The sequence below is a fragment of the Mirounga angustirostris genome, unplaced genomic scaffold (genome assembly GCF_029215605.1).
Source record: "Mirounga angustirostris isolate CCGP_5_RB_7025 unplaced genomic scaffold, mMirAng1.0.hap1 SCAF_16, whole genome shotgun sequence".
Classification (NCBI taxonomy): Eukaryota; Metazoa; Chordata; class Mammalia; order Carnivora; family Phocidae; genus Mirounga; species Mirounga angustirostris.
The window spans coordinates 53,609,848-53,635,286 of record NW_026991724.1 but is presented as its reverse complement, the minus strand read 5'-3'; the positions used below and the strand labels follow the sequence as shown (position 1 = coordinate 53,635,286).

The window sequence follows — 25,439 nt, the reverse complement described above, 5'->3', positions numbered from 1 at the left end:
CAGGATCTCAGTAAATATTTGTGGAATAAATGAGGACGGTAGTGTTGGCGGAAAGGGGAGGAAGCCTGCAAAAATGATACTGATCCATATACTGAGGGCCTTTAAATGCCAGGGAAAGGAGCTTGGTGGTTTTTCCAGGGTCTGGGATGGAAACCCCAAATATTGATGGGTCCAGGAAGATAAAGTGAAATGCAGGTCGCATCCACGGAGGATAGAAAGTACTCAGCTCCATTCTATTGCGGTCGCGGTGAAATAACAGCCCAGTGTTTTCAGATCTTCAGAGTTCTCGAGAGAACCCAGAAATTCAGATTTTTTTTAATGTGAAATCTCTCCATAAGTAGTGCAGGCAACTAATTTTTTCGAATACTGAGGACCAACCCAAGACATGTTTTGCTATCATTGTGAAGTGACAGAGAAACATCTGGGGCTGAGTGTTGCTTATATTTTTTATGCTAGAGATTATTGGCGAATGAAATGTTAAGTGTAGCTAGAGCTCGCTAGATTCTCTAATTAACTACATTTCCCAGAATCCTCTCCCCCTGCAACTCCCCCGTTGCCATAGATACTACCGAGCCACTCTAGTTAAAGGTGGGGTGGGGTATGCCCTCGAAGAGCCCGACTCCAGTCCTCCGTTGCCAAGATACCGGTTTTGGCACATGCGCAGTAAGGAGCCCTTGGATCAGGGCGGTTTGGAAGAGCAGAGGCTCCAACCCAGAGCAGTCTGGAAATGGTAGTTTCCAGGCTCCCCCACCCCCACTACCACGCAGGCGCCCTCCAGTGAAGGCAACGGATGCTGTCGCCTCGGTGACGTCACTCCTGGCGCGCATGACGTCACCCCCACCGAGCATGCTAGCTGGCAGGCGAGGCTTCTGCAGACAAGTCAAAGATGCCGGACTTCACGTTCACTTCTTAAGCTGGTGTCCTGCCCCAAGCCCACTCCGGTGAGGCCTGGGGGTCGTAAGTTGGTGGCCCTAAAATGCTTTTTGCTTAGGTAGCAGTGTTGTTTTGGTTTCTTACATTTCTTCACGCTGCAAGTCCAGCTACGCCCTTAACTTTCTGTGAATTTCCTGGGAGCAGTGCACAATAAAAGGATAATTAAATTGTGCAGAAATTATAGTGTGATGAATGCTCTCGGAGAGCGCAATCTGGGGCAGGAGAGACAGTTACAGTAATTACAATACAGTTACTATAATATCAGCGCTAGGTTCGGGTGGAACCCCGGGAGGGAGTTGACTTACCAGCTCCAGCTGGGCTGGATGGGTATAGGGGAAACTTTCCCATAGGAATGGCTGTAAGAGCTGGTAGCAAGAAATGCAGTTTTCCAAGAGCAATAGAGAAAAAGAACGTTCCGGACAGAGGGAACAGCACATACGAAGGTCAAGAGGTGGGAAGTATTAATAACTTTTTTTTTTAAGATTTTATTTATTTATTTGAGAGAATGAGAGACAGAGAGCACGAGAGGGAGGAGGATCAGAGGGAGAAGCAGACTCCCTGCCGAGCAGGGAGCCCGATGCGGGACTCGATCCCGGGACTCCAGGATCATGACCTGAGCCGAAGGCAGGCGCTTAACCGACTGAGCCACCCAGGCGCCCCGTATTAATAATTTTTAAAAATAATATTTGAGGGGCGCCTGAGTGGCTCAGTCGTTAAGCGTCTGCCTTTGGCTCATGTCATCATCCCAGGGTCCTGGGATCGAGCCCCACATCGGGCTCCCTGCTCGGCGGGAAGCCTGCTTCTGCCTCTCCCACTACCCCTGCTTGTGTTCCTGCTCTCGCTCGCTCGCTCTCTGTCGAGTAAGTAAATGAAATCTTTAAAAAAATAAAATAAAATAAAAATAATATTTGATGTCAATAATATTGATAGCGAACAGAAGGTGGTGTTTTCTGTAACATTCTGTTGTAATAGCTTTAGTTATAGCAACCTATTCAAATGTCATTTATTTGGGTATTTATTATCTCCTTATATACAATGAGGAAACCGAGGTACAGAGAGGTTAATGACTTTCAGTGAATAAGTGGGATTAACCATTATGCTCTGTGGCCCTTGCTACAGGATCCTACCTGTAAAGCACTGTGCCAATTGTCTTCTATAGAACATCAAATCCTATTGGAGCAGGGCCCTACCCTTTTGACCTCATTTAAGCTTAATTACTTCCCCAAATGCCCTATATCCAAATAAAGTCACATTGGGAGTTAGGGCTTCAACATACGAATTTTGGGGGAAACAAACATTCAATCCATAGCACTCTTCCACATCCCACACTTGCATGCCAGCCACAAAGAGCTCCTTATATCTCTTTCTCTCCTCTAGGCTTCTGTACTCTCTGTTCCCTCTGCCTGGAACAGCCCACCTCATTCTCTGCCTTCACTGGTCACGTTTATGCCTCTTAGTCCATTGGTTCTTATCTTTCAAGCTACAGCCAAGATGAGACCTCCTCCGAAAGTCCTCCCTAATTGCCCAGAGTGGGTTGGAGGCCCTCATCTGTGCTCATACCATGCCCTGGGCTATCCTCATCAAGCACACATATCACACTAGGGCCTAACTGCCTGTAACCATGTCTTTATCATGTACCCCAATCCTAGCAATAGTGATTGGTCCAAGGGGTGGGCCTAAGACCCAAGAAGGACCAATCAGGACCCTTCCCTGGGATTGCTATATGAATTCAGTTGTGACCATGCTACTTGCTTCAGGCAATGAGATTCATATGTCAGTGAGCTCATTTAACTTGCATGACTACCCAATGAAGAAGGCATTGCTCCCGCATTTTAGAGACAAGGACACCTAGAAGGAGGATTTAAGTAACCCATACAAGACCCATAGCTAGTAGGACTAATGTAGGACAAGACTCATAGTAGCAGGACTAATGTCCTTATAAAAAGAGGAAGAGACACCAGAGCTCTCTCTCCATAGGCTCCTGTACCAAGGAAAAACCATGTGAGGATATATCGAGAAGGTGGCCATCTGCAAGCAAGGAAGAGAGGTCTCACCAGAAATCAACCATGCTGGCTCCGGGATCTAGGACTTCCAGGCTCCAGAACTGTGAGAAATAAGTTTCTGTTGTTTAAGTCATTCAGTCTATGGTATTTTATTATGGCCACCTGCGTTGATTAAGAGAGAGTGTCATGAAGTGAAGCAAGGCAGGCTCCAGGCTCACAGGGCTTCAGGTACCAGGCTAAGGCCTGGACACTTTGCTGAGGGCAGTGCCAGCCAGAGGAAGGACTGGATCTGCTCTCGTGCAGAAAGACCATTCTGGGGGGGAGGGGGGTGCACCTGGGAGGTGCAGTCGGTTAAGCATCTGACTCTTGATTTTGGCTCAGGTCATGACCTCATGGGTCATGAAATCGAGCCCTGTGTCAGGCTTTGTGCTCAGCACAGAGTCCACTTCTCTCCTTCTCTCTTTCCCCCTCCCCCATGCTCATGCATGCTCCCCAGCTAAAATAAATAAATAAATCTTTATAGAAAGAAAGAAAGAAAGAAAGAAAGAAAGAAAGAAAGAAAGAAAGAAGAGAAAGAAAAGAGAAAGAAAGAGAAAAAGAAGAAAGAAAGGAAGGAAGGAAGGAAGGAAGGAAGGAAGGAAGGAAGGAAGGAAGGAAGGAAGGAAGGAAGGAAGGAAAGAAAGAAAGACTCTTCTGGGATGTGTGTGGAGGACATACTGGAGGGGAGACACTGGGGGCCAGGAGGTTTGAGATGAGATTACAGTGAAGCTCTAGGGTAAGGACAAGGCTTGAGCCAGGGCCAAGTTCATGGGCATGGAGAGGCAGCAGAGCCGGGGAGCCTGGCGATGAGAAGAGAGGTTTCCCTGGACCCACTGTCGCTGGTTGGATCTTTGAGCCTTGGGGCTGCAAAGGTCTCCCTGGGGCTGTTGGACACATCTTCCCAGGGTGGTTGTATGAGTTAAATAAATTAATAAAGCCCACTACATGTTGTCACTAAGTGACAGCTGATCTTATTTCATTTTGATAATGGTTTATCTAGCCTTTTACTCATGTGTATACATATATTTTACATCTTTATAAACATGAAAGATACATAACTTTGTAATTTTTCTTCTTTTAACTTTCATTCACAAGTATTTCACCATGTTATTGTGTCCTGATCATAATTATTTCAGGCTCGATAACGTTTCATAGGCCGGATATACCATCATTTATCTAATCAATCCCCTGAGTCCATATAACTGAAACTAACTTTTTATTATTTGGTTTCTGATTGGAGATGGCCCCCTCCAAGGGACAATTCAGGGATCTAGGCTCCTTCCATTTTCTTTTTTCTTTTTTTTAAGATTTTATTTATTTATTTGACACAGAGAGAGAGAGAGAGAGCACAAGCAGGGGGAGTGGGAGAGGGAGAAGCAGGCTTCCTGCCGAGCAGGGAGCCCAATGCGGGGCTCAATCCCAGGACCCCGGGATCATGACCTGAGCCGAAGGCAGATGCTTAACAACGAGCCACCTAGGCGCCCCTAGGCTCCTTCCATTTTCAACATAGGACTTCCAGGGTCATAGTCTCCATCTACATCCACAGAAAGGAAAAGACTGTGGAAGGTGACAAGTGAGAGGTTTCAATGGGCCAGGTCTGGGCTTGGCGTGCATGTTCACTTCTCTCACTTTATTGGCCAGAACTTAGTCATATGGTCACCCCGGATTGCAAGGGAGGCTGGGAAATGTGGTCTAGCTGTGTGCACAGAAAGCAGGGGAAAGGCTTTGAAGAAGAGCTATTTGCCACACATTATCCCAATGAGGGATTACAGAGAGGAAAACCTAGGTACAGAGTGGAAGACAACTGCTCCAGATCACAAAGAGATTACAATCTATCAGGCAAATATGGCACTAAAATCCAAATAACCCCTTTTTTCATTAGATTTATCATCATTCTTTGTTGAAAAGAGAAAACCTATGGGATTTTATTAACCTTGTACCCAGTAATTTTACATAATTATCCATGGCTTATCTTAGTGTTTCATTTGATTCTCTGATTTCCAAGATAGCAATCATATCATATTTAAAGAAGAATGACAACCCAGACTTCTCTGTTCCAATGATACCTTTTCTTTCTCTTGTCTAACTGCATTGATAGTTCTTCCAAAAGTGGTCATGCTGGACAGTTTGTTCTGACTTTAATGGGGATGTTTTGGTTTTTAGCATTAAGCCTGAGACGGGGTTTTGATGATATGTATGTAATTAAAAACAAGGGAGAACCAAGGAACTCCTTAAGATTGTTGTCATTACTGGGTGTGTGGGTGGCGCAGTCAGTTAAGCGTCTGCCTTCAGCTCAGGTCATGATCTCAGGGTCCTGGGATGGGGCCTGGGTTGGGCTTCCTGCTCAGTGGGGGGTCTGATTCTCCCTCTCTCTCTGACACCTATTCTCTCTCTCTCAAATAAATAAAATCCTTTTTTTAAAAAAAAGATTGTTGTCATTACTATTCAAGATGGACCTATTCTTTTTTTTTTTTTTTTTTTTTTTTTTTTTAAAGATTTTTATTTATTTATTCATGAGAGACAGAGAGAGAGAGAGGCAGAGGGAGAAGCAGGCTCCCAAGGAGCAGGGAGCCCGATGCGGGACTCGATCCCAGGACCCTGAGATCATGACCTGAGCCGAAGGCAGACGCTTAACCATCTGAGCCACCCAGGTGCCCCAAGATGGACCTATTCTTAAATATATTAACTTTATGCAGAAATGGCTTATTACTGAAGGTTTTCAAAACCCTTTTCATATCCATGGATGTGATGGTATTACTTTGATATATCAATTAGCAAATTATATGATAGCCCAATATCAAACCATCCTTGCATTCCTGGATATACATCTTCCAGCTCCCACTTTAGGGGTCTGTTTCCTTTATCACACCACCCTTTAAGAGGTGATAGGTGAAACTGAGGCAAACAGGAAGCGGATGCCCAGAGGTAGTGAGTAATTAGTGACAGAGGCTCAATTTGTTCACCATCAATTTAGATGGGGCCAACTTCTACGTGTCCTGTGGACTTCAGCTAAAGGGGAAACTTCGTTAGATGGGTTAAATGGACTATGACGTCCCCTCCTGTGAAGGGCAACAAAAAGACTGGCTATAACGGGTATATTCGCCGGGTCAGTACAGCCAAAATTTCTCAATACCATGTTCCCTTCGGCCCCACGTCGTACTCGCAGACTCCATTTCCCAGCATTCCCCCCGCCTTTAGAGACCTTAGCTCGGGAGGAGCGTGAGCCCGTAATGGTTTCTGGGAAATGTAGTCCAGCTGCGAAACCGCGTTTAAAGAACCAGGGCTTAATAGTTCCGAGACAGCGACCGCGCAGGCGCATTCCGCGGCCCGCCAGAGGGAGGGAAGGCCTGGCCGCCCTGCGCAACCTGCGCGGGCGCACAGGTGAGTCCCTACCTGGCGGCCGGGAGCCGGAGCGTGTGGGTGCTGGCCGAGCGGGGCAGGCCCGCGAGCGCTCAGGGAGGCGAGCCCGAGTCGCGCCTGGGTGGGCGCTGTGGGCGGTGTCCCGCCCCCTCCTATCACTCGCGAGGTATCCCCAGAGCGCCTCTGCCACCCGCGCGGCTTCGGACGATCTCAGCGCGCAGGAATTGGGCGCCTGCTGTTTGCCAGGAGTCAGGCGTGCGCGGAACTGCTGCGATCTCCCAGGAGGGAGACGATGCGTTTCCTCACTTCGCAGGTGAAGAAACAGACTCCGCGGCTTCTCGCAGGTCACGGTGGTCGGCCTGGGATCACAATCCGGGGTGTCTGACCCGAAAGCCCCCGCGTACTCTGCACAATCACACCCTCTGTCTCTGTCCTTATCCTGAGCATGCTACCCTTTCTCTGGGTCTCTAATCTCTCTCTGATCTCTCCCCCCCCGCCACCATCCCAACCCCCGTTCAGTCCCCCTCTGTGTGTCTGCGCGCCCCCCTTACCCACGAGTCTGTGTGTTTCTAAAAACAGGGCCATTATCTTTCAAGACCACAGCACCATGATCATATCAGGACAGTAACATCGATACAGACTATTAGCTAATCTGCAGACCCTCAAATTTTGCTAATTGTCCCAATAATGTACTTAATGGCAAAAGAAAATCCCTAACTAAAGTTAGGTCTCTTTAGTCTCCGTGAACCTGACGCAGTTCTTCAGTCTTTCTTTGATCTTGATGGTCTTGGCAATTCTGAAGATTACAGACCAGGCACTTCCAGAATGTCCCTTGGTCTGGATTTGATCAGTGTTTCCTCATGATTAGATTTAGGTTTGGTGGGAGTACCTTGGGCATGATGCTGTGTCCTCATCAGATCAGAAGCCCGTGATGCCCATTTGCCCATCACAGGTCATGTCAGTCTTGATCACTTGGTTGCAGTGGTGTCCGCCAGGCGTCTCCGCGCTAAAGTGACCTTCTTTTTGTAATGATTAAGTGACTGGCGAGGAGATAGGGGAGAGTCTGTAAGACTCTGCTTCTCATTTCCTCATCAGAATTTCACCCGCTGGTCTCAGCCTTCAGCTGCTTGTGTTCCTGTGTAACTGGAAACACGTGTGAGGCCACGTCTTTTCGTTTCTGGACTGTGTTAGTTTCCCTTCCTGCCGTAAGTTACCACAGTCTTGGTGGCTCAAACAACACAAATGTGTTCTCTTACAGTTTGGGAGGTCAGAAGCCTGCAGTGGGTTTCACCGTGCTGAAATCAAGGTGTCAGCAGAGCGGTGCTCCCCCCTGAGGCTCTAGGGGACAATCCATTTCCTTGCCTTTTTTTCCAGCTTCTAGAGTCTGCTTGCGTTCCTTAGATGAGCCCTCTTCCTCCAGCTTAAAAGCCAGAGGCAGGGTCTTCTCTCCCTAACTCTGCTTCTCTTGATTTCCCTCACGTAGCCGCCTCCTCCAGGTCAAATAGCCCCCGGCCTCTCTTCTAAGGACACTTATTATAGCATTTAGGACCCACCCAGATAATCCAGGATAATCTTCCTACCTAGAGGTGCTTAACTTAATCACATCCCACGTTCGTCCACAAGATACAGGAGTAGGGCCATTGTTCAGCCCACCACCTGGCCTATGTCCAGGCCTGTCTCCCCCACCAGGCAGGGAGCCCCTTTAGGGCAGAGCCTCATCTCGCACATTATTCTGCCCTCAGATGAGCCTGTCACTCTCACGAGTCTCAGAGCATATTTGATGAATGGATGGAAGTGACCATAGTCCAAACACTGATTTTTCTTTGGCAGAGATTTTTTTTTTTTTTTTTTTGCAGGGATTTTTTCTAAACTTTATTCTAGCAGATGGAACCTTTCTTTAAACATCTTAAGTGGGAGATCAGGATCCTTATGCAGGATTTGTAAGGCAGATAGGAGGAGCTCTGCAGGGGCGCCTGGGTGGCTCAGTCGGTTAAGTGTCCAACTCTTGATCTCAGCTCAGGTCTTGATCTCAGGGTCATGCATGGGGCACCACGTCCTATTAAAAAAAAAAAAGAAGAAGGAGCTCTTCAAAAAAGGGGTAGATCCATGCCACAGAATACTATTCAGCCATAAAAAGGAATGAAGCCTTGATACGTGGTGCAACATGGATGAATCTGGAACACGTTATGCTAAATGAAAGAAGCCAGACACAAAGGGCCACATATTACATGATTCCCTTCATATGAAATGTCCAGAATAGGCAAATCCATTAAGACAGAAAGATGAGGGGCACCTGGGTGGCTCAGTCAGTTAAGTGACTGATTGGTTTCGGCTCGGGTGAATGATCTCAGGGTCGTGAGATTGAGCCCAGAGTTGGGCTCTGCGCTCAGTGCAGAGTCAGCTTGGGACTCTCTCTCCCTCTCCCTCTGCCCCTCCCCTCTCTTTAAAATAAATAAACAAATCTTTTTAAAAAAGAAAAAACGATGAGTAGTTATCAGAGGCTGGCATTGGAGGGCTGGGACAGAACAGGGCGATTTGGTAGTGACTGATTAACAGTATAAGGTTTCCTTTTAGGGCGATGGTGAAAACATTCTGGAGCCAGATCGTGGTGATGGTTGCACATCACTGTGAACGTCCTAAATGCCACTGAACTGTATCATTTAAAGTGGTTAAAATGTTATATTGCATGTTATATGCATTTTACCACAAGAAAAAAAAGTAAGACTAAAAAGGCGGCTTAAAAAAAATAAATAAAATTTAAAAAATGAAAAGGCGGCTTAGCTCTGCAGCCAGACTTCTGGGCCTGAATCACGCTCAGATACTTGATCTCTCTGTGACCTTGAGCAAGGGCCTTGACCTCTTGTGCCTCTATTTCCTTCTCTGGAGATAACTCTAGTTAAACTAGTCTTTCAGAGCTGTTATGTAGGTGCAGTGAGCTGAGCCTCCTGATTGCTAGCGGTTGTTGGTGTGGAATGGGGGCCTCGGACAGCCCGTCCGGAGCCTTTGCTCCAGCTCCTGGGAGACTAGAGTCCCCTGTCATGAGGCATCTTCAGGGAAGCATCTGTCTGTCTGTCTGGGCGAGAACTGACCCTCCTCTGTGTTCCAGTCTCCTCCTCCAGCTCTGCGGACTCAGGCCTGCTCCTGTCTCCTGGAGGCACATGCCCAGGACCACGCAGTGGCCACAGGACCCTGATGGCTGAAGACCAGGTGATTCTGGGCTTCCCCTTCCCCAAGATGATTTTGTGGACTCCAGAGGGCCATCCTCATCTCTGCCTGTGGCCTGAAGATCTTCTGCTCCTCCCAGGCTTGGGGAAGAGGCTATGGTGGGAGGGGCTCTGGGGCTGGGAGGTGCAGCGAGGAGGGGAAGGGGGAGGGGCAGGATGCTCTGAGTTGGGACGTTATGACCCAGTCTACAAACCAATCTAACTCTCAGCAGCCTTTGAGTTGCCGAGAGAAGTGGGCAGTGGATGGTTTTGCTTCACCCCCGAGCCTTATCCTTGGAGTCAGGGATGGGCATTGTGATCCCAGTTCGGGTCTGGGATGGAGCGCCACTTAGTTATCACTCTTGCACACAATGGCTTGATTTAAAAAAAAAAAAGTGTTTCTTAGGGCTGTCATATATAGGTGTGCAGGTTGCGCACTGCACAAGAGTGCTTTACCTCAGTGGCAGGTTCCACATGTACCTCATACACTGGTATATTGTGGAAGTTTTCATGCAGATGGCAGTAAACGGTCATTTACTAAAATAATTGGCATATTATAACGATTTTCCAACAGATGGCAGTAAAGAGTCACGCAAAAGGGAGCTTTCTCCTACCTTCTGCCAAGAAGCCTGTGGGCTAGGAGCTGGCCAAAACTTTCTGCATTTCTGTGGGCCATTTTTATTCAGTTATCTCAAACCTGCTGAGTCAGTATGTTCCAGCCCAGAGTGTTAGAGCTGGTTCAACCACCAGCAGGGGTAGGCTGTTGACCCATGACCTCTCCCGGCCCCAGAGTTCTAGAAGGATGTGCCCCTCCACCATGTAAAATTGTCCCTTGCAGGAATCAGTGACCTTCAAGGATGTGGCTGTGGATTTCACCCTGGAGGAGTGGGGCCAGCTGGGGCCTGGCCAGAGGGAGTTGTATCGGGACGTAATGCTAGAGAACTACCAGAACCTTCTGTCACTGGGTGAGGCCCTGCCCCCTGCCTCCCCAGGAAGAGGCGTGATGCCCCCCTTCTGCCCTCATCTCCTTTGTGCCCACCCACTGCTCAACAGTGGGTATTTGCTGAGGTTATGGGGTACCCTCTCTGCTCTTTTTACCGGTCCCTCCTGGCTGGCCACTGTCTGTCCCTCTGTCTCTCCGCTGCTTCTTCTAGAGTCCCTGCGTCCCCGAGGGCCCGGAGTCCTCTGCCTGTCCTGCAAAATCTTCAGCCTGTGCCCCCACCTTCTCTTCTTGCTTCCCTTTCTACGTGTGGTGACCTCAGATTCCTCCCTGGAATGCCTGTTCTAGCATCTCAGACTCCAAGTGTTCCTTGGATGTCCTCCAGTCATCTAGCTCCATCTTAGAATCTTTCCAAGACACAGAAATGCTGTTCCCAAATGTGTCTCCCTAGTCCTACATTGTCCACCCACCCACCTCCTGCGCCCCCTCAAGGCCCTTCACATCTGTCACACTCACCCTGAGCTCAGCGTCTCCACACTGAACTGCCCCTCCTCCTCTGGGTCCCCTGTCCCCAGACCAGTCACCCCCCAGCACCATCCTACCCCCTCCCCAACAGCCCACCACATCCTCTCCGACTCCCAACAATCTCTGCCCATCCCCTCCTCTGTCCCTGCAGCCCAACCCTGATCTGGCCTTGTCCTCACCCCCTGACCCTACTCCAGCCTCCTCAGTGGTCTGTCTTTCTGTCCACCTCCATCTCTCCTCAATTTCTTTTTCTGATTCTTCTGTCTTGCCTTTGCTCTGTGAACTCTGGTGGTTTGAAGGTTCCTTCCTCAGCCATGCTCACTCACACACTTTCACTGGACAAACTCACCAAAAACCCGCTTAAACTTCTACGTCAGGGGCCCGAGGAAAGCCCCCAGGTTGGGGGGCTCAAGGAGGACCTGCAGGCCTCAGCATGCAGTTGTACTCACCACCCCAATTCACTGCAGCGCAAGGACACCAAGCACAGTCAGCAAAGAGATGAGGCACGTGGGACGAGATCTGGGGGAGACCAGGCCAGAGTCCCCTCCCCGTGGAGTCACACAGGACGGGCAACGAGACGTGACAACACGTGTGAGAAGTTGTCCATTAGGGACACTTGTTAGAGTCTCCATCAGTGCCCCAGGTTTTTCGTGGGGGCCAGTCACGTCAGCGCCCTCGGCCTGGCACGTGTCAAAATTCCAGACTCCCCGAAGGAAAGCAGGTGTTCAGCAGAAACCACGTTGTTTGCACCAACAGCTTAAGCACAGGGAGCCCCTCCTGGAGGTTAGGGAGTGCTGGGAACCCTCCTGAAATCCAGCTTCCCAGACGCCAGCCAGCCACGGGCAGCCATGGGAGCAGGTCTTTCCAAAGAGAGCCGGCAGCCTGCTGTGTGACCCCTTTTCTGCGTAACTTGGGTGTAAAGAACGCAGTCCCTTCCACCTGTCCCCTGCAGAAATGTATTCCCTCACAGTTCAGAGGCCAGAAGTGTAAAATCCAGCTGTGGGCAGGGCCCTGCTCCCTCTGAGAGTCCTTCCTGGATGCAGCTTCCGGAGGCTCCTGGCGGCCCTTGCCATTCCTTGCCCTGTACCCCTGTCACCCCAATCTTGGCCTCCATCTTCACATGACCTTTCCCTTCCATTGTGTCTGTATGTCTTTCCTCTTCAAACAAAGACACCGGTCTTTGGCTCAGGGCCCAGCCTGCTCCTGTAGGACCTCATCTTCACTAATTACATCTGCAAAGCCCCTGTTTCTGAGTAAGCAGTGATGTCAGGACTCAGGCTCTTTCTGGAACGTAGTAGGCACTCAACAAATGAATCTCGCATGGACCATTAGAGCTGCTGCTTTTTTTTTTTTAAGATTTATTTATCGATTTATTTTATTTATTGATTTCTTTTTAAATATTTTATTTATTTATTTGACAGAGAAAGAGATAGCGAGAGCAGGAACACAAGCAAGGGGAGTGGGAGAGGGAGAAGCAGGCTTCCCGCGGAGCAGGGAGCCCAATTGTGGGGCTTGATCCCAGGACCCTGGGATCATGACCTGAGCCGAAGGCAGATGCTTAACAACTGAGCCACCCAGGCGCCCTATTGATTTATTTTAGAGAGAGAGTGAGAGTAGGGGAGGGGCAGAAGGAGAGAGAGAGAGAAAGAGAGAGAATCTCAAGCAGACTCCTCATTGAACAGGGAGCCCAATGTGGGGCTCAATCCCAGGACCCTGAGATCATGACCTGAGCCAAAACCCAGAGTTGGACCCTTAACCGACTGAGCCACCCAGGCACCTGGACCATTAGACCTTCTAATCATTAGGCACCCAATGTATGCAGCTCCCCTGCAGACCCAGGGCCTGGGGCCCAGCCCCGAGGCCTCCCGATGACTGGCAGCCATGGCCAAATCTTGTGTCTTTTCCAGGGGTGGGCCCTCTTGGGTGTAAACCCGATGTGATCTCCCGTCTGGAGCGAGGGGAGGAGCCCAGAATGGAGAAGAAGGAAGCCCGGCAAGCTACCTGTCCAGGTGGGTAAGGTTGTCCAGCAGGTGTGAGCCATCTTCCTATCCTGTCTGTTTTGATCAGTGACAAGAATGAGGCAGCCCAGCACCCGCCATAGTTGTGGGTGCTGGGTTCAAATCCCAGCTCCAGCACTTCTGGCTCTGTGACCTTCAGGCAGGTCATTTAGTCCCTCTGTGCCTCGATTTCCTCACCTGCAAAATGGGCTCAATACCCTGGGTTGGGAAAGGTCAATGAATTAACACCTAAAAGTGTAGCCCAGCACCTGGCACACAGTAACCCACTGGTCAGAATAGGCTACAGTGATTATTAGTGTTTCTTTATTGGGAATCATCTATGTAAAGACCCAGAAGTGGGACCCCACCGAACATGGTGGGGAATAGGAGGCCAGATGTCTGCCCCCCACTGGCCCACAAACTCCATGAGCGGGGGGGGGGGGGGGGGTTGAAGCATCTTTGTTTCCGTCACTGCCCACCGTGTTGTGGGGTGGGACTTGCCCCCTCCTTCCTGTTCACCACAGCCCATTGGTCCCCAGTCCTGTCCCTCCTGCCCCCTAACTTTTCCCAGTCCCCTGTCCTCTGTACCACAGCCCTGGCTCCGGCCTCAGCTCCTTGGCTGGACCCTCATCCCGGCCTCCTCCCTCACCTCCCAGCCTCCAGTCTTATGCCCTCCCATTCATCTCACACAGCCCAAGAGGGGTCTTTCTACACCTGGAGCTGATCCCACTTCTCCCGTACCCATAGCCCTCCCATGGCTCCCCAGTACCCCTGACAGCAAGCCCTAGCACTGTGGTTAGCATGTAACAATGTGCAATTGTTAGGTGTCCCGTGAACAGATCTACTAGCATCAAAAAATCCATCCCCTTCAACAAATTCCACATGGCTGGGCTTCCTGTTTATCATCTCTTCTCTACACTTCCCTTTCTCCAGATTGCAAGATTGTGCAGTAAAAGCCTCACATACACTTAATATTTATTGACATCTTTTTTTAAAAAAGATTTTATTTATTTATTTGAGAGAGAGCTAGAACGAGCAGGGGAAGGGACAGGGACAAACAGACTCCCTGCTGAGCAGGGAGCCTGCTGCGGGGCTCGATCCCAGGACCCTGAGAAAATGACCTGAGCCAAAGGCAGATGCTTAACCAATTGAGCCACCCAGGCACCCCTATTTATTGATATCTTTTGATCAAATTAAAGTTATATGTGTTCATCGCAGAAACTTTGAAAATGTAAATAAAAATAAAGCAGGAAATGGAAATCTCCCCGTAATCTTGCTTATCTCTCAAAAAAAATTTACTTTTCTCATTTTACCCCAAAAGCTTTACTGTATTTTTTTAATTACAAAAGTAAATAATAACAACGTGAATAAACCTTGAGGGCATGATGCTAAGTGAAGTAAACCAGACACAAAATGACAAGTATTGGGTGCCTGGGTGGCTCAGTTGGTTAAGCGACCGCCTTCGGCTCAGGTCATGATCCTGGAGTCCTGGGATCGAGTCCCACATCGGGCTCCCTGCTCGGCGGGGAGCCTGCTTCTCCCTCTGACCCTATCCCCTCTCATGCTGTTTCTCGCTCTCTCTCTCAAATAAATAAATAAATAAAATCTTAAAAAAAAAAATGACAAGTATTGTATGATTCCACTTACATGAGGCGCCTAGAGTAGGCAAATTCATAGAGCCAAAGTGGAATGGTGGTGGCCAGGGGCTGGGGAAGGGGTAAATGGCATTAGTATTTGATGGGTAATGTTTCAGTTTGGGAAGATGAAAACATTCTGGAGGTGGATGGTGGTGACGATTGTACCACAGCATGAGTATATACATGCAATGGAACAGCACACCTAAAAATGACCTAAATGTCGTATTTTAAGTTGTATGTATTTTACCACAACAAAAAGTAAATAATAATAAATTGAAAACCCTCCATCCCACTATGCACGTGCATACACATGTTAACATATACATAAACATATACAACTTGGGGCGCCTGGGTGGCTCAGTTGGTTAAACATCTGCCTTCAGCTCAGGTCATGGTCCTGGAGTCACGGGATCGAGCCCCGCATCGGGCTCCCTGCTCAGCGGGGGAGTCTGCTTCTCCCTCTCCCTCTGCCGCAACCCCTGTTTGTGTTCTCTCACTCACTCACTCTCTCAAATAAATAAGTCAAATCATTTGTAAAAAAAACATTTTCATTTTTCGGATATTTTGAGGCCATCCTTCCATGTCACAACACGAGTCTCTCCTGTCTTTTGAAATAGCAACTTACACTTTGAAACTTGCCTTTTAAAGTTTTCCAGTGTCATTTCAACTTGATCAGTTTCCTTGGTTCCAACGCAGATGATATTCGCATTTTCCATGTCTTTCAGCCTTGCACACCAGCTCTGCAGCTCCTTGGGAGTCATTTCTGAAAAAGAGGGTTTCTGAAGAGGCCACTTCCCCAGTGGGAGAGAGGGAGGGAGTTTTAAGGGAAGTGCTTGGAGATGCCAGGCTGGCGGCATCCTGGACCTGGAGCTGTCAGTTGGAGGACCGGGGAGAGCAGGAGAGGCGTTTGAGGTGTATGTTTGCTCCTCTCAAGGAAACTGTCTGTGGGGAGAGAGGCCTGGGCTGTCACGAGCATGGGCGGAGCCTCAGGCAGACCTCCGCCTTCATCAGGAAGCAAAGAGGGCCTGTGGGAGAGAGGACTCGGAAGAGGAACGGGCCAAGAAAGAGCCTGAAACGCCAAAGAACATTTGTAGAAAAGAAGCCACTTAACTGTGCAGAATGCGGGAAAGCCTTCATTTACCATTCAGACTATATTCTACACCAGAGGATTCACACTGGAGAGAAACCCTACAAGTGTAATGATTGCGGGAAGGCGTTCAGCAACAGCTCGTATTTCATTCAGCACCACATCATTCACACGGGAGAGAAGCCCTACATGTGCAGCGAGTGCGGCAAGACCTTTACTCAGAGCTCATCGCTTACTGAGCATCAGAGGATCCACACTGGAGAGAAGCCATACAAATGCAAGGAATGTGGGAAGGCCTTCACCCAGAGCTCCTCCCTCATTAAACACCAGCGGTGCCATACTGGGGAGAAACCCTATAAATGCAACCAGTGCGGGAAGTTCTACTCACAGGTGTCCCACCTCACCCGCCACCAGAAAATCCACACGGGGGAGAAGCCCTACAAATGTGGTGAGTGTGGTAAGGCCTTCTGTCACACTTCCTCCTTGACTCAGCACCAGACAATCCACACCGGAGAGAAACCCTACAAATGTAACGAGTGTGGGAAAACCTTCAGCCATAGCTCGTCCCTGTCCCAGCACCAGCGAGTTCACACTGGAGAGAAACCCTATGAGTGCTCTGAGTGTGGCAAAGCCTTCAGCCACAGTTCATCCCTGACTCAGCATCAGAGAATTCACACTGGTGAGAAGCCCTATGAGTGTAACGAGTGTGGGAAGGCTTATACACAGATTTCCCACCTTATGAGGCACCAGAGTGTTCACATGGGAGAAAAACCCTATATATGTAATGAGTGTGGAAAGGCTTTCAGTCACACCTCGTCCTTCACTCAACACCAGACGATTCACACTGGTGAGAAGCCCTACAAATGTAACGAATGTGGGAAAACCTTCAGCCAGAACTCTTCGCTTACCCGGCACCAGAGGATTCACACCGGGGAGAAGCCCTATGAGTGTAAAGTTTGTGGGAAGGCTTATACCCAGATTTCCCACCTCATCCAACACCAGAGGATTCACACTGGAGAGAAACCTTATGAGTGCCGTGAGTGTGGGAAAGCCTTCAGCCGGAGCACCCACCTTATCGAGCATCAGAAAATCCACACAGGCGAGAAACCCTATAAGTGCAAAGAGTGTGGGAAAACATTCAGTCACAACTCCTCCCTCACCCAACATCAAAGAATTCACACTGGCGAGAAACCCTACGCCTGCAAGGAATGCGGGAAAGCTTTCAACCAGAGCATCCACCTTATTCAGCATCAGAGGATCCATACGGGAGAGAAGCCCTATAAATGTAACAACTGTGGAAAAACCTATACCCAGATTTCGCACCTTATTCAACACCAGAAGGTACACACAGGCGGCAAACGCTATGTGTGTAAGGAATGTGGGGAGGATTTCAGCTGGAGTTCACACCTGACTGAACACCAGAGACTTCACACTGTGCATGACGCCTGCGTCTGCGATGATTTTGAGAAAGGCTTTGCGTGGAGCACACAGCTTGCTGATATTCAGAGAACTCCTGCTGACCAGAAAGCCTGAGAAGGTAGCAGATGGGCAGTTCTGATGCTGGGTTCGGTGTAGCCTTCATCAGCACCAGTAACTTCCTCCCAGAGAGGAACCCTAACACTATATATTGAGAGAGTTGCTTCTCTATTTCCTACAAGGACCTGGTGCAGTTTATCACCAGCTGGGACAGCTTCTGATCATTTTAGGAGCTCCCCTGCTAAAATCTCAGCTTCCCCCCTATTTTTCAGTCTTACGGCATCCCCAGAGGGTGGTGTAAATGGAACATAACATCATCTGATATCTTTAATAAGGTCCCTGTGAACTTTTTAAATTTATCACTCATTCATTAAACTGGAGCTTGAAAATTCGAGGGAAAAAAAAAATGGGAAGATTAACCCTTCAGAGTACAAGTCTATGTAGCTGAACACCAACACTAGATTTTAGTATCCTTTAAAACTCTAAGCTACAAATTTCATGGCAAAATCCACAGTTGGCTTAAACACAGTATGTTCCACTATTTACAGCCATTTTTAAAGCCTATTTTTTGTGTCTTTCCCATGTCCAGGATTTACGCTTTATAAAGGAGTTTCCCTCTTAAGCATCATTTTCTGTTTTTATTTATGCCCAAAGGGAAGTTTTTCTTTCATCATATTTTCATCATAAAAACATAGTATTAAAAAAGGGAAGTGGTAGCGCCTGGGTGGCTCAGTCCATTAAGTGTCTCACTCTTGACTTCGGCTCAGGTCTTGATCTCAGGGTCATGAGATTGAGCCCCAAGTCAGCAGCGTGGAGCCTGCTTAAGATTCTCTCTTTCCTTCTGTTTCTCTCTCTCTCCCTCTCTAAAAAACCACCAAAAACCAAAAAACAAACAAAAAATAGTATTTATATTTTATTATAAAAATAATGCACATACTTTTATAACAGGAAATATTTTAAAGTAAAATAACTTATACTTAACATAAAGGATAATTTGGAAAGTGTCGAGAAGTATGGAATAAAATACCAATTCTCCATAACCACACAGCCCAGGGAGAGCCTGTCATTTTGTGTGTATTTCTTTCCAGTTTTGTTTTACTCTGTCTTCCATATCCATGTTTTTAAGCCTAAAACAAAAGCAATATGGCCACCCTCAGAAGTCCTATTGTTTTGATTTTTTTGTATTCCCTTTCAAATATCATCTTAAAATAAATGTTATTTTATTTCACTGTGATCAGAGCGTAGAAACAATTTTGGCTTTCTCTGATTTGTCCCTATTATACCCTGAGCATTGTCTTTTGTAATCACATACACTTCATACTCATCATTATTCAGGCTAATAATATTTCTTTTTTTTTTTTTTTAAGATTTTATTTATTTATTTGAGAGAGAGAGAATGAGAGAGAGCACATGAGATGGGGGAGGGTCAGAGGGAGAAGCAGACTCCCCGCCGAGCAGGGAGCCCAATGCGGGACTCGATCCAGGGCCTCCAGGATCATGACCTGAGCCGAAGGCAGTCGCCTAACCAACTGAACCACCCAGGCGCCCCAGGCTAATAATATTTCACTGGTGGGTGTAAAATAGTTTACAAATCCATTCCCCCACGTGGATTTTGTTCTAAGCCCCTGATTTTCACAGGTGGTTCACCAATTTTCCCAATTACGAATGTTAGAATGAGCATTTCCATACTTGCTTCCTCTGTCCTTCTGAGGAGATTATTTCTCTAAGTCATGTTCCTAGGTTGGAAATAGCAGGAGCACGATTCTAATGATTTTCCTGATTACTGGAACATCTTGTCAAATTGCTTTCCAAATGGCCTGGTCCCAGTCTGCCTGGGACAAGCTGGGCATGAGGACCACAGTTCCACTCTATTTTTACCAGCAGTAAACATCCATAATGTTTTCCTATGTCAAACATATAAAATGACTAGTGTTTTCAGTAACTTAACTGTGTGCCAAGTTCTGTCCCAAGCCCTCGGTATGTCTCAATTCTCGTTCTTTCAACAGTCCCACCTCTTCAGGGCTATATTGTCCCATTTTACAGGTGAGGACACCAAAGCACAGGGAGATGAAGTGGCCAAAGTCTCACAGCTATGAGCTCGTGGAGTATAGATTCAAGCCCAGGTAGTCAGGCTCAGAAGCTATGCTCTGAACATCTATGGAGATTGAACACATTTCAGGTATAATGTTTCCTTCTTAAAATAATGTTTATTATTATAAAAATCAATACATGCTTCTTATAGAAAATTTAGAAGACCCAAGAAATCCAGAAGATTTCACCCAAAGTTCAGTGCCACCCAGAGATAACTGTTAACATTTGGATACACTGCTGCTACTTTAAAAACAATACATAATATTATAGATGCTTAAATAAATTTGGGGTATACTGAATATGCAATTTAGCATACTTCTAGTTTACTTTATATCACGAGCCCCTATCGTTAAATATCATGATTTATCCATGTCATTAAATCATCTTTAACAACCAGATGTTTGGGGGGGCGTTGCATAGTTAATTCAGCCAGTGAATTCACCAATCCCCTGTTGGACATTTTAGTTGTTTCCAGTTCTTGACTTTTATAAACGTCCCTTCTGCTGAAGTTTTTGGCTGAGCACCCGACCAGTTTCCAAGTGAAATCTGGGCAGGGAAGTCATGGGGTCAAAGGAAGAATGTTTCAGTGATCCCAGAGACGTGGGCCAATGGCTTCCAAGAAGTTCTGTGTCCGTTGGCAATCTGGCCACAGAGGATGGGACTGTGTCTCACCAACATCACCCATGGTAACTATTAACATGTTTAAAGTCTTCCCAGGTATTTCTTTTAGTATATGACTCCTTTCGTGGTTGAAGAAATACTCGTTTATGGTGAATAATTCACCATATTTATTCTCTATAAATCTTCATTCCAAAGATTCTAGACTTTTTTCTGTGAATATGAACTTCCTTTTTTGTTTTTATGAAACTGGTTGTGTGTGTATATACACACACATGTATATATCCACATAAAAACAGTATACGATTTGTATGGTATATGCACAAATATGATTTAAGATGTTTATTTTTTTAAGTAATCTCAAACCCACAACTCCGAGATCAAGAGTCCACATGCTCCACCCACAGCCAACCAGGTGCCCCCACACATATGATTTTAGAAGTGACTTTTTTCACTTGGTATAATGTGGATATTTTCCCATGATAATGCAAACATGTTTATATATAAACATATATATGTATCCTCATTTATAACAACTGCATAATAGTTCATGCTAGGGTTTCTTGAATTTATTTAACCAATCCCTATTAATGGACATTGAGATTGTTTATCTTTTCTTTTCTATCACTGGATATTTACCATTTGACACTGTGCAAGATATCTCCATAAGATGAATTTCTAGAAATAAACTTGTGGGACCATAGGATGTCCATGTTTAAATTTTGATATTTATTGCTAAATAATCCTCCAAAAAAGGATGAACCAATTTATATGACTCCTGGAAGTATATATGAATGCCTATTCTCTGTTGCCCAACTTCCTTAAAAAATTACTCAGTATTAGCCTTTTAAAAATATTTCTAGGGGCACCTCGGCGGCTCAGTCGGTTGTGTCTGCCTTCAGCTCAGGTCATGATCTCAGGGTCCTGGGATCGAGTCCTGCATTGGACTCCTTGCTCAGCGAGGAGTCTGCTTCTCCTTCTCTCTCCATGCTCCCTCTCCTTCTGTGTTCTCTCTCACTCTGCTCTCTCTCAAATAAATAAATCTTTTAAAAACTTTTAAAAATATTTCTCATCTAATAAGTAAAAATGTCCTAGCATTAGTGAGATTAATGACCTTTTATGTGTTTGTTAAGGTTTTGCTTTCTTTGGACTGCTTATTTATGTATTTTGTCCAATTTTAATTGGGCTGCCTTTGTGTATTGATTTATAGGAGCAAGTATTACACATAGTAACCCTTGGTATATACGCCACTAATATTTTCTCCAGGTTTGTTATCGCTCTTTCAATTTTGTTTATGATGTATTTTGCTACACAGAATTTTTAAATTTTTAGGTATTCAAATCTATCTGTATTTTCTTTTGTAGTTCTTGGACCTACTATCATGCTAAGAAAGGCCTTCTTCACACCCAAGATTATCCTATATTGTGTTCTAGTACTTTTATGACTTTTTAACAATTAAATTTTTATTCTATCTGCATTTTTAAAAATGTCTTATGGTATGAATTTTCAGTCCGTAGAGGCCACCTGCATTCTTTGGCTTGTGGCCCCTTCCTTCATGTTCAAAGCCAGCAGGGTAGCATCTTTAAATGCCTTCTTCTAATATATTCCACCATGTTTGTACCTTTCTTGGCACAATTGATCCACTTCCTTCTCAAAGACTCACCCTCACTCTTTTACTCACATACTAATGTAGAATTCTTGGATTTTTTAGTCTAAAAGAAGCTAATTTTGAATCTTGCCTTTGCCATTGTCTTGCTGTCTGATCCAGTTTCCTTATTTTTCAAAGGAGAATAATACGACTTTATTATGAAGGACGTTTTGGGTTTCAAGTCACAGAAAACTCAAAATAGCTCAAACAAGAGAGATGATTTACTTACTCAAGTAGCCAAAAAGACCAAAAGCAAGGCATTCAACCTGTTTATACCGGTACTTCAGGCTGCCTTCAATGGCAAGTTAAAGAAAACCCCAACTCAGATCCTCACAAACACTAGAAAGAAATCTACAGGGGCGCCTGGGTGGCTCAGTCGTTAAGCGTCTGCTTTCGGCTCAGGTCATGATCCCAGGGTCCTGGGATTGAGCCCCGCATCGGGCTCCCTACTCAGCGGGAAGCCTGCTTCTCCCTCTCCCCTTGCTTGTGTTCCCTCTCTTGCTGTGTCTCTCTCTGTGAAAGAAAAGAAAGGAAGAAGGAAGGAAGGAAGGAAGGAAGGAAGGAAGGAAGGAAGGAAGGAAGGAAGGAAGGAAGGGAGAAAGAAAAGAAAGAAATCTACAGGTAGGGCAACCTCTAGCTGCCATGAGATTTATTTGGCTTTTATTGCACATGTATGTTCCCAAATATTTGTATTTCATGATCACAGGGGTGTCCTTTCATTTGTCTCAGCCCCTTGCCTGTTTAATTCATAGCACAAATCGTAATTTCCCTTTATATGTCTCCTATGTACTGCCTGCTCCGACTCCCTGAAGGCCGGGTCCATGTGTGTCCTTCACCACGATATCCCCAGCGCCTAGAGCACTGCCTAGAACATAGCAGGTTCTCAGAAAATAGTCCTCAATTGCCTGATTGACTTCAAGGCTGAAGTCATTCCCCTCCCTACCTGCATGGTACAAGAATGGTAGTTTCCCCACACCCTCGCTAAGACTATGTCATACAGCTTCACAGCTTCAAATTTTGACCAGATAGGTAAGTAAAGATGGTATTTTTTCCTCTGTTTCTGCTCTCCCTGGTGACCTCCTATTCATCCGTCAAAACCTTATTCAAAGATCCCCTCCTCTGAGAAACCTTCCTCACATCAACTCTTTCCCACCCTACCTAGTTTTCCTCCCTTCTTTGTGCTATAACATACGTTTCCCATTAAGTCTTAAGAGCAGAGCACGCTGTTTTGTTGAGCATCCCTGCTACTTAAAAGCGCCTGCAATGAGGGGTCTGCTTAGGCAGTTGCCATGGAGACAGCCCCGTCGATTCCAGCCGGCGGTTGCCCTGGAGATGGACGCTGGCGATGCTTCTCCACCTCGCCTACGAAAGCCAGAGGAAGCTTCTGACATCGGTGTATCCCAGGCGAAACCGCCCGAGGCTCCGAGTTTCCTTCCTCCTTGACCTACGGAGGATGGTTGCCCTGAGGAGCCCGAATCCCGCGGGGATCTGGGAAGTGTAGTCCATCAGGGAGTCGGTGCAGGCGCAGACGCAGGCACAGCACTGGGGCTGCGCACGCAGCGCCGCCGCCATCGTGGGGATTCCCTGTGGGGAGAGAGCTCCGCGTGGGAGGCCGACCCGAGGTGCAGGACAAAACTGCCAGGTACTCGGGGCCCCGAGAGTTAACGACACTCATCGTATCCTCCCCTCTTTGGCCAGAAGAGCAGCTGGAAGCGGTCTCGGGGGCTTAGGCCACTTACGGGGTGGGAGAGGCGCTAGAAGCCCGCTCCTGCCAATGGGGCCGCAGGGTCCTGGGCACGCGGGGGCGGGGGCGGGGCGGTGGGCGGGGCTCGCGCGACGATTGGCTGGAGTAAACACAGGGGGCGTGGCTGTGCCCGGGAAAAGAGGCGGGACCCCGACCAAAGAAACCGATTGGGCAGAACATGCTGATTTGTTCCGAGAATCCTCATGCCCCGGCTCCTTCTTGAATCCAGGGGAGAAACAGGTTCAGAGAGCGTGGGGTTTCGGCCAGGGTTGTTAACTGATCTTCTCGTGCCCTTGGTTTAGGAATTCACTGGCTGAATTGAATGGTGTGGAACTAGCTCAGTTTCAGTTTCTAACTCACTTTCTAAGGAAGGTGATTAGTAATTGTTTAGTAATAAAATCTACCATTACTGTTTTACGAGTAATACATTTTTCAGTCACTTATTAATCGCCAGGTGGTGTTCTGTGGTCGAGCTTAAGAATAGGGTTCCAAGTTTATAAAGCCTAATCTTACAAAATCATTAAAATTTATGATAATAAAATGGGTTGAATGCTTATTATGAGCCAAGGGTAGTGCTGAAAAGCAGGGGCTTAGGGGCGCCTGGGTGGCTCAGTTGGTTAAGCGACTACCTTCGGCTCAGGTCATGATCCTGGAGTCCCTGGATCGAGTCCCGCATCGGGCTTCCTGCTCGGCAGGGAGTCTGCTTCTCCCTCTGACCCTCCCCTCTCTCATGTGCTCTCTCTCATTCTCTCTCTCTCAAATAAATAAATAAAATCTTAAAAACAAAAAACACACAAAAAACCAGGGGCTTAGTTTTAATGCTAATAATTACTAAAAATCATTAATCACACCGAAACAGCTAATACGTATGCATCCTGGGAGCCAGGCACAGCTCTAAACATTTCACCAGCATTTACCCCTCACGACCTCCTGGTGGAGTCCCAACATTATTATTGCCGTGTTGTATATGAGGAAACAGAGACTCACAGGGGTGATGGCACCCGCCCAGGGTCACCAGCTGTTTGCTAAAGGACAGATGAGAATCTTCCCCTTTCATATAGCAGTTAGAAGTCCAGGTCTGGAGGTTCAAAATCCTGGTTCAAATTCTGGCTCTAGCACTTCCACACTGACCAACAGGGCAACAGGGTTAAGTTTCCTTAACCTCATTGTCCCTAGGTTTCCTCATTTATAAGGTGGGAGTGATACCAGTATCTGTCTCATAGTGCGGCTCTGGAGGCTAGTTTGATTTATGGAAAGCCCCTGGCACATGGTAAGTCCTCAGTGAATGTTATATATCATCGTTTTGATTTGTTGTTAATTTTGGTGTATGGTGTGAGGTAGGGCCCTTTTACATATGGCTATCCAGTTGTCCCAGCACTGTTTGTTGAAGAGATTGTTCTTTTCCCAGTGAATTGTGGCACCCTTGTCAAAAATCCACTGGCTTTAAATTCCTTCTTTGTTATACTTGACTGGCCCTAAAGAAGCAGTTAAGCGGCACCTGAGTGGCTCAGTCGGTTGAAGGTCTGAGTCTTGATTTCGACATGATCTCAGGGCCATGAGATCGAGCCCTAAATCGGGCTCAGTGCTGCATATGGAACCTGCTTGAGATTCTCTCTCTCCCTCTTCCTTTCCCCCACCCTTGCCACTTGCACTCTCTCTAAACAATAAAATAAAATAAAAAAGAAGCAGGTAAGAAGAGCATGGAATTTCAAGGCTGGGCATGGCTGGGTTTGCTACTTCCTGGCAGACCTTGGACAAGTCCCCCCAACTCTCTGAGATCTCGTTTCTGTCTCAAAACAGGCTGAGCAATCCCTACCTTAGAGGGATGTTGTGAAACTACATGGAAACCACACATTTCAGGAGGACTTACAACCTGACATATTGTGTGCTTGGTGATATCCTCATGTTATCTTGTTGTTTTCATATCCATTATATAGATGCAGAAAACTGAGGCATGGAGAGGTGAAGCTGCCCACCTAAAGTTCTGCAGGCAGGAAGTAGGCAGAGGGCAGATTGGCTGACTCCCAGTCCTGTGGTAAACTCCTACACCTATCCCTTCAGACCCGAGGTGGCTCGTGGCCAGGCACTCATTGGCACCTGGCAGAGCCTGGCAGCTTCCAACAGCCTTGAGAACACTG

General features: G+C 47.0%; 1 protein-coding gene across 3 annotated transcripts; it reads left to right on the top strand.

Annotated features, from left to right (window-relative positions):
• The first annotated feature begins 682 nt into the window (after positions 1-682).
• LOC123855901 (zinc finger protein 260-like) lies at positions 683-21,408 on the top strand. 3 transcript variants are annotated; one of them, XM_054511527.2, is made up of 6 exons: positions 683-941; positions 2,911-3,039; positions 9,442-9,542; positions 10,377-10,503; positions 12,911-13,012; positions 15,363-21,408. In XM_054511527.2, exons 2-6 carry the CDS (start codon positions 3,000-3,002, stop codon positions 17,255-17,257), a joined length of 2,265 nt encoding a protein of 754 aa, XP_054367502.2. In that variant the 5' UTR covers positions 683-941; positions 2,911-2,999; the 3' UTR covers positions 17,258-21,408. The 3 variants fall into 3 exon arrangements, with proteins under 3 accessions (XP_054367502.2, XP_045747970.2, XP_045747969.2); XM_045892014.3 differs by lacking the exons at positions 683-941; positions 2,911-3,039 and adding an exon at positions 6,300-6,356; XM_045892013.3 differs by lacking the exons at positions 683-941; positions 2,911-3,039 and adding an exon at positions 6,300-6,648.
• Positions 21,409-25,439: the final 4,031 nt, after the last annotated feature.